Raw genomic sequence first — 9598 nt, 5'->3', positions numbered from 1 at the left:
GGTTTCTTATTTATTCTAGACAATATTCCTTGGTCAATTTTCTGCAGTGCAAACCTCAATAACTAAATATTTCAAAGACTCTCCAGTTTAATAACTGACTGGAGAGTTACAACTTACTCAAACAAAAGCACTGTAAGGGGCTCAATAGTTTTTTAGCATAAAGAAATCCCGGGTCAAAATGTGTAAGAGCTGTCTTGTTATAGTTGGTATCACTAATGGTCATGTTATCTTACTTTTTCCTTAAATTGTATGTTTTGCATGATTACTATGGGTGTAATTCTACAGGACATATTATGAGTTTGGGATGTTGATCTAATCTTCTGCAGCTTGAGTTCTATGTTTGCTCAAATATATTCCACCTTCACCCTTTCTTCTTTCTAGGTAGATGATCACATCTCTTCCCTTCTGATCCTGATCATCCTTCTTTTCTTACCATCCTCAAGTACCATTCCAGACTATCAGTTCCCAGCTAATGACCAGCAGAGACAGTGAGTCTTGTTCAACAAGACTTGGCTTGTTCCTGATTCTAAAATTATGCATTGTTAGTTTCCCACTTCATGTACTATTTGCCAGTTTTGTGGTATATATTCTTAGCTAGCCAAAAAAGTCTCAGTCAGTTTTGGGTTGAGAAGAAGCTAACTCTCAAAACAGCAAATGGGTGAGTTCTTTCCAAAGCAATGACCAAATCTCCAGCTACCCAGACACCACCTTGGTGTCCTATAATTCAGCTCAATGCTGACACTAACTACCTCGAGATGCCAGTCACAAGTATTGGGTGCCCAGGGTACCTGCACTTCTGTCTGAAATGGATACAAATGTGAGGATTTCCAAATTCCCCCTTTAAGTTTGGATACTTGACTACAATGAGTTATAGAAATCAGGAAAATGCCACACTTACTGTCTCAGGTTTATTATGAAAGACAACTCAGGAACAGCCATAAAAGAGATGCATCCTGCAAGGTATAGAGGAAGGAGTGAGGAATCTCCATGCCCTCTCTGGACTTGCCACCCTCTTAGTACCTCCATGGGTTCATCAACTGCTATGATCTCTGAAATCTTTCGTTTAGGAAGTTTTTATGGAGGTTAATACATGGTCATGATTGATTAAATAATTGATCATCACTACTAGAGTATCAATCTGTAACCCCTTTCTCCTCCCTGGTGGTTCCAAGTCTCTGATCACTGCGTGGTAGCTCTGGAGAGCAGCCTCCTTCCTAAAGTTATCCTGGGCTACCAGCCACCACCCAATTCACTAAAAATCAAAAGCCCCTATATAAAACATAGTGAAAGGGATTATAGGGGAAAGGAGAGAAAATGGGTGGGAAAAATTAGAGAGGGTGACAAAACATGAGAGTCTCCTAATTCTGGGAAATGAACAAGGGGTGATGGAAGGGGAGGTGGACAGAGAGATGGGGTAATGGGATGACAGACACTGAAGGGGGCACTTACGAGATGAACACTGGGTGTTATACTATATGTTGGCAAATCAAACTCCAATACAATATATATGAATATTACATATATATTTAAAAAGCCACTAGTATCACTCCAGAGACAAGGGCTTAAGGGCTGTGTCTCAGGGACTGGACAAAGACCAAATGTGTTATTATAAACCAAGGATGAACAGACTAATGTAGACTCTCTGGCTTGGACCACCAGGCCACCAGGGATAGGGAAAAACTGACCACAGGGAGGGGTGGGGCTGGCCAATTGGCCAGAAGACACTGAACGCTTCCATTGACCAAAAGTCACCACTCTCTGAGACCCAGCTCTAAACTACCCTTATTGTGGGAAGCCTTCCAGATGCCTAGACCTCAGGGCAGAGTCCTGGATTCTGACTCTGGGGTGCTCAGCTCCTGTCTTCCCTCTGACCCTGCCTTGACCCAAGGGGGACTAATCCAGCATCTAATCCAGTCCTGTCTTCACCAAGACTGGGAGTCCCTAGTCCCTAGTCCTCTGGGCAGAGAGAGACAGCAGGGAACCTTGGTTGTGTTGGAGTGTTGGAGGAAGGTATACAGGCAGCAGGTCCCTGGAGGCCTTGTGATGATCCTTCTGGCCTCTCCAGACCCTGAGGGCAGCCCTTGCAGGTTGGTGTCCCAGGGAGCCCCTGGGGAGCAGCCTGCTGGGAAGCTACAGCCAGGTTAAAGCACACAGCATCAGTTCCAGGAGCCCTGAGGTCTGGCCCCACGCCTGCCCCTGTGTGCTGCTGACAGCATCAGGCAGGAGAGCTTTTCTATTCTTCCCTGCTGGCTGCTTCCTGGAAGAGGCAGCCCAGGCTGAGGGGGAACAGGAAGAATAGGGTAGGCTGTAATATTTGACAGTTGTGGAGAGCAAGGCCAAGAGAGGGTGGGGACAGGTCCTGGGAGAAGAATCATAGGACAGGCTCTCAGCCTCGGGCAATTGTTGGGAGTCTTTTCAGGTTGTCCATTTAGGGTCTTCTTCACCCAGCCTAGTGTCCTACTGCTTCTAAATCAGCATTCTTGTTTGGGGCTGAATCTACCTTCTCCCTCCTGAAATGTTTCTATATGCCTGGAGGAACTTTTGGTTGTGACAGCTTATGGAGAGGGAAGAAATTCTACTGGCATCTAGTGGGTTGAGGCCTGGGTGGCTGCTAAAAGTTGTCCAATCTGGTATTCTTGGGGTGCATTTGTCCCAGTTGGTGAACCAATATTGATTCGTTATTATTAACTTGGCTCACAGGTTACATTAGGGTTCACTCTCTTTGTTGCGCATTCTATGAATTTTGACAGCTGTAGAGTGACATGTATGCACCATTAATATCATCCAGAATAGTTTCAGGTGCTGTATTTTTCATGTGCCTAAGTAGAATTATGCTACAGTGTTCATGTGCTTTTGCTTCATTCACTCAAGACCGTTTTACAGGTTTATTTATGCTGCTGTGGGTGCATTGAACTGCTGCCAGGGCTCCAGGGTTTGCTCCAGCCCATGTGACCTGCCATCTTCCCAGTTATGGTGCCCAAGCAGCCTTGTCCATTTCTCCACTACAGGCAGTTACGGAACCATCCTCTGATAGGTCCCTTCTGACAGATGTGAGCAATGGAGATAGATGCTGGAGCCCTGTGCTGGTGCACTTAGCAGATGAACTGTTAATTTTCCCCACCTGGCTCTCACAGGCAGTGCACAAATATTGCTTTCTCCCCAGATCCTGATCAGCACTGGGCACTTTCTAATTTGGGGCATTGAATAGGTCTACACTGAATTCCCACTGCATTTCCCTTTCTTTCTCTCATTCCTTTCCTCCCTCTCTCTTTTTTTTTTCTTATTAGCGTGTTTTCCTTGACTGTGCTACACCCTCTGTGAGTTCTCTGCTCACACCTTTGCTCATTTCTGTATTGAGCTTCCTACTTGTAGAGGTAACTGGCTTCTTCTACATCACATTCCCTGGTCAATTGTGGACCATTAAAATGATCTTTCCCCACCTTTCCATCTCCTGTTAACTGGATCCAGGATATCTTTTGTTGAACAAAAACTCTTTGTGTTGGTGTTTTTGTTCCTTCACAATCAACCAGTGTTTGTGCTTCTTAAGTTTAAGATGTCGTCTCCACTCCTAGGTCATCAAAATGATTCTCCTACACCTTCTCCTATTAACTTCTCAGTCCTATTTCAAATTCATTCTTGAATCCTGGAATCCCTGTTTGTGTGTGGTCTTACGCAGAAGTTCAGATTGACTTTGCTTCATGAAAGGACCAGTTTTCCCACCACAAACTCCTAGACAGTCCACCTTTTCCCTTTGATCTGTGCTCCCACCACCTTTATCACATGTTAAGCTGTGAATCATGCAGGGATATTTTCTGAGTATCCAATCAATTTGATCAGTGTCTTTTTCTTTTTTTTTTTAATTTATTTTTTATTGGTGTTCAATTTACTAACATACAGAATAACCCCCAATGCCCGTCACCCATTCACTCCCACCCCCCGCCCTCCTCCCCTTCCACCACCCCTAGTTCGTTTCCCAGAGTTAGCAGTCTTTACGTTCTGTCTCCCTTTCTGATATTTCCCACACATTTCTTCCCCCTTCCCTTATATTCCCTTTCACTATTATTTATATTCCCCAAATGAATGAGAACATATAATGTTTGTCCTTCTCCGACTGGCTTACTTCACTCAGCATGATACCCTCCAGTTCCATCCATGTTGAAGCAAATGGTGGGTATTTGTCATTTCTAATAGCTGAGTAATATTCCATTGTATACATAAACCACATCTTCTTTATCCATTCCTCTTTCGTTGGACACCGAGGCTCCTTCCACAGTTTGGCTATCGTGGCCATTGCTGCTAGAAACATCGGGGTGCAGGTGTCCCGGCGTTTCATTGCATTTGTATCTTTGGGGTAAATCCCCAACAGTGCAATTGCTGGGTCGTAGGGCAGGTATATTTTTAACTGTTTGAGGAACCTCCACACAGTTTTCCAGAGTGGCTGCACCAGTTCACATTCCCACCAACAGTGTATGAGGGTTCCCTTTTCTCCGCATCCTCTCCAACATTTGTTGTTTCCTGCCTTGTTAATTTTCCCCATTCTCACTGGTGTGAGGTGGTATCTCATTGTGGTTTTGATTTGTATTTCCCTGATGGCAAGTGATGCGGAGCATTTTCTCATGTGCATGTTGGCCATGTCTATGTCTTCCTCTGTGAGATTTCTGTTCATGTCTTTTGCCCATTTCATGATTGGATTGTTTGTTTCTTTGGTGTTGAGTTTGATAAGTTCTTTATAGATCTTGGAAACTAGCCCTTTATCTGATATGTCATTTGCAAATATCTTCTCCCATTCTGTAGGTTGTCTTTGAGTTTTGTTGACTGTATCCTTTGCTGTGCAAAAGCTTCTTATCTTGATGAAGTCCCAATAGTTCATTTTTGCTTTTGTTTCTTTTGCCTTCGTGGATGTATCTTGCAAGAAGTTACTATGGCCGAGTTCAAAAAGGGTGTTGCCTGTGTTCTTCTCTAGGATTTTGATGGAATCTTGTCTCACATTTAGATCTTTCATCCATTTTGAGTTTATCTTTGTGTATGGTGAAAGAGAGTGGTCTAGTTTCATTCTTCTGCATGTGGATGTCCAATTTTCCCAGCACCATTTATTGAAGAGACTGTCTTTCTTCCAATGGATAGTCTTTCCTCCTTTATCGAATATTAGTTGCCCATAAAGTTCAGGGTCCACTTCTGGATTCTCTATTCTGTTCCACTGATCTATGTGTCTGTTTTTGTGCCAGTACCACACTGTCTTGATGACCACAGCTTTGTAGTACAACCTGAAATCTGGCATTGTGATGCCCCCAGATATGGTTTTCTTTTTTAAAATTCCCCTGGCTATTCGGGGTCTTTTCTGATTCCACACAAATCTTAAAATAATTTGTTCTAACTCTCTGAAGAAAGTCCATGGTATTTTGATAGGGATTGCATTAAACGTGTATATTGCCCTGGGTAACATTGACATTTTCACAATATTAATTCTGCCAATCCATGAGCATGGAATATTTTTCCATCTCTTTGTGTCTTCCTCAATTTCTTTCAGAAGTGTTCTATAGTTTTGAGGGTATAGATCCTTTACATCTTTGGTGAGGTTTATTCCTAGGTATCTTATGCATTTGGGTGCAATTGTAAATGGGATTGACTCCTTAATTTCTCTTTCTTCAGTCTCATTGTTAGTGTATAGAAATGCCACTGACTTCTGGGCATTGATTTTGTATCCTGCCACGCTACCGAATTGCTGTATGAGTTCCAGCAATCTTGGGGTGGAGACTTTTGGGTTTTCTATGTAGAGTATCATGTCATCGGCGAAGAGGGAGAGTTTGACTTCTTCTTTGCCAATTTGAATGCCTTTAATGTCTTTTTGTTGTCTGATTGCTGAGGCTAGGACTTCTAGTACTATGTTGAACAGCAGTGGTGAGAGTGGACATCCCTGTCTTGTTCCTGATTTTAGGGGAAAGGCTCCCAGTGCTTCCCCATTGAGAATGATATTTGCTGTGGGCTTTTCATAGATGGCTTTTAAGATGTCGAGGAGTGTTCCCTCTATCCCTACACTCTGAAGAGTTTTGATCAGGAATGGATGCTGTATTTTGTCAAATGCTTTCTCTGCATCCAATGAGAGGATGCTATGGTTCTTGGTTTTTCTCTTGCTGATATGATGAATCACATTGATTGTTTTACGATCAGTGTCTTTTTCTGTTCCAGGGTCACAATGAGAGATGACTATGATGTGTATAATGTATATAATAGGTCTGCATACCTACCATATCATTTCTTTCCTATTGATTCCATTTTTAGAAGAGCAGTATAGTATTGCACTGACCTTATTTTTCTGAAGGACAAGCATTAAGAAAGGCACGTGATGTGATGAGCAGTCAGTGCTATATTATATGTGGCATATTAAAATTTAATTTACAAAAATAAAGAAGGAAAAAAGGAATTTTAGGAAACTTTTATGAAATGTACAATTGATTCTCTGAAACTATGAATGTAGTTGACTGATGATATAATTTGAGGAAGAAGTGTCATCATTACCATATTTGCTGTTGCCATCTAGAGTATGCATTTTTCTCCATGTAATCAAATCCACTTATATTTTTATTAATGGTTAAAATTTCTGAATTTGTAGGTATTTCATGTGATTGAATCCTAGATGCTTTATAACAGAGGCTTCCAAAGTGTGGAAGACTTTTGTGGACAACTCTAGGGCCTCAGAGACTCTTTCTGGGGACCATCAACTCCTCAGTTTTCCAATGAAGGTGAGGATATGTTCCTCAAATGCTTTGACTAAAACCACAAGTTACCACAGGGTGAATGAAGGAGTAGATAAACTCTGTTTTGTGTCCCACCCAGTCAGCTTGACTGTATCCAAAACTGAATATTTTCACAGAATCTCAGGGTTAATTGCTAAGATGGTAAACATGGGGAGTGAATAATGTACCCATACAAAAGCCCATTAGAGACTCAAATTTTCTTGAGTACAAAGAAATCGCCGGGCCAAGTGCTTAAGAATTGTTTCTTTATACTTTGTGTCACTATTAAGAAAGGTAACTTCCTTTTTACTTAAAATTCATATTCTGAATGATTACTACTGTTGTAATTCTATGAGAAATAACTGGTTTTTGGACGTGGATCTAATATTTGCAACTCTGTGCTCTCTCTCGCTGTGATATGTTATGTCTTTATTCTTTTCCTTTTCTAGATGGATGAGCAGGTCTCTTCCCTTCCAATGGTTACACACCTACTTTCTCTTTCTTTCCTTATAGCACCGCTCACAGCTTTCAGTTCCATGCTAAAGAACAGCAGAAACAGTGAGTACCCTGGTCATTCTCCCCGTCCTAACTCAATACATCTAAAGTTTACCCATTTCACATATTTCCTATTGTTCAAACACAATATTGTTATATAGATTCATGATCTTTCTGCCGGTCCCCTCATTCCCTCTGTGATCTCAGCAGATGCAGCATCCGTGGCTGGCCAGAACTATAGCATGGTGTCTGAATTCATTCTCGTGGGCTTCTCCACCTTCCCACAGCATCTCCTGCCTGTCTTCTTTCTGTTCTACTTGCTGATGTACCTGTTCACGCTGCTGGGGAACCTGCTCATCATGGCTACTATTTGGAGTGAGCGCAGCCTGCACACGCCCATGTACCTCTTCCTGTGTGCCCTGTCCACCTCTGAGATTCTGTTCACTGTTGCCGTCACCCCCCGCATGCTGGTTGACATGCTCTCCAGCCACCGTTCCATCACCTTTGTGGCCTGTGCCACCCAGATGTTCTTCTCCTTCACGTTTGGCTTCACCCATTCCTTCTTGCTTATGATCATGGGTTATGACCGCTATGTGGCCATCTGCCACCCCCTACGCTACAACGTGCTCATGAGCATCCGCACCTGTGCCCGTTTGGTGTCCTGGACCTGGGCTGGTGGCTCAGTCATGGGGATGATGGTGACCCTGATAGTTTTTCACCTCACCTTCTGTGGGTCTAATGTGATTCATCATTTTCTCTGCCATGTGTTTTCCCTCTTAAAGTTGGCTTGTGGGAATGAGAATTCCTCAGTCACCTTGGGTGTGATCCTTGTGTGTGTCTCAGCTCTGATGGGCTGTTTATTCCTCATCATCCTCTCCTATATCTTCATCGTGGCGGCCATATTGAGGATCCCCTCTGTTGAGGGAAGGCACAAGACCTTCTCCACCTGTGTGTCCCACCTCACTATTGTTATTGTGCACTACAGTTTTGCCTCCATTATCTACCTCAAGCCGAAGGGCCCCCATTCTATGGACAGTAACACCCTGATGGCCACCACCTATACAGTCTTTACCCCGTTTCTCAGCCCAATCATTTTCAGCCTCAGGAATAAGGAGCTCAAGAATGCCATAAAGAAAAGCTTCCAGAGAAAATTCAGTCCCTTACGCTCCTGATGGCCAGTTTGGTGGTGAGGAATATGATAGAATGACTTGTGGGAATTAAGTCTACTCCTATGGACATAAGAAAATAAGGTATTGTTGGATGCATCCAGGTGTTGGAGATATGCTAGGTATTTGTTTTATCTAATTTGTTTTCTCCTCTCTTGCATAAGATTTAGTGATCACAGTCTCTTATTTAAGATCCGTTGTGATGAGCTCCATCCCATACCTGTGTCTAAGACTGTGTTATCTACTTATGGGCCAGAAAGGAGCATCACAGGAATGTGTACGGCCACTGATCCAAATCATTGACCTTACTTCCTGCACCGTAAGATAAACAGAAATAAGCATAATAAATGCCCCCTCATTGGGGCTTTTCTTTCAGGCATTTCCAGTGTTTTATAATTACCCTTTAATATGAAAATGTACAAGTAAATAAATTATTTGTCTCCAAGAAAGTAGTTGACTCTGTCTAGTTCCTTCTGTCTTTGGATGTGATAGACCTTGAGAGAATGTTTCTGTTGATCTGAGTTGAGTGAAGGATGTCAGAATATGAAGCGAAGAGAAAGAGAGAGAAAAGGATTGGAGGGGGCAAGTATAGGGCAGGAGAGGGTTCAATGTTAGGATACAAAAACAGAGAATGTTAAAAATGTGTTGCTATCTGACATCTTCGAGAAATGCTTTCCCTTTTTCCTCTTTCCTCCCATTACTTTCGGTAAAACATTAATTTCTCATTCCTGTGTTTTACTTGAATCTATATGGGGGATGTGTTGGAGGGCACAGTGCTATCTCAAGATAGCATAAAAAGTAGTCAGGGTATGCTTACCCTCTTTAATAGATGAGAAATGTTGGTGGATGTTACACATGAATGAAGGAGTCACATGCAACTTTAGATCTGTCTGAGTCCCATGCTGGAGGTCAGCAAAACCACATGTCTGAACATCCAAGAAGAGGGCCTTCCATTGGTGTAGGGTCATACTCTAAGGTGTGGCCAGATATTTGGGCCGCAGGCAGAAAATATTTTATCATAATAAATGTAAGAATGGCTATCACATATGAGTGCTTGCTGTTTACCAAATGCTGTGGGAAAGATATCCTGTGTATTCGTTCACTCTTCTAAGATTCAAAATAAACTATTATTTTTGCACATTTAGATATGACCCACATCTATTACTATCCACATTTTTGAAATGCAGAAAATGCAAACCTGAG

General features: G+C 42.5%; 1 protein-coding gene across 1 annotated transcript; it reads left to right on the top strand.

The window, feature by feature from the left end:
• Positions 1-677: 677 nt before the first annotated feature.
• On the top strand, positions 678-8401 carry LOC112666902 (olfactory receptor 10H3-like). Its single transcript, XM_025458380.1, has 2 exons — positions 678-768; positions 7437-8401. Exons 1-2 carry the CDS (start codon positions 678-680, stop codon positions 8399-8401), a joined length of 1056 nt encoding a protein of 351 aa, XP_025314165.1.
• The last annotated feature ends 1197 nt before the right edge of the window (positions 8402-9598 follow it).

This window comes from Canis lupus, chromosome 20 (assembly GCF_003254725.2).
Source record: "Canis lupus dingo isolate Sandy chromosome 20, ASM325472v2, whole genome shotgun sequence".
NCBI classification, from domain to species: Eukaryota; Metazoa; Chordata; class Mammalia; order Carnivora; family Canidae; genus Canis; species Canis lupus.
The sequence above is the reverse complement of the archived record's forward strand: the minus strand, read 5'-3'. Positions and strand labels throughout refer to the sequence as shown.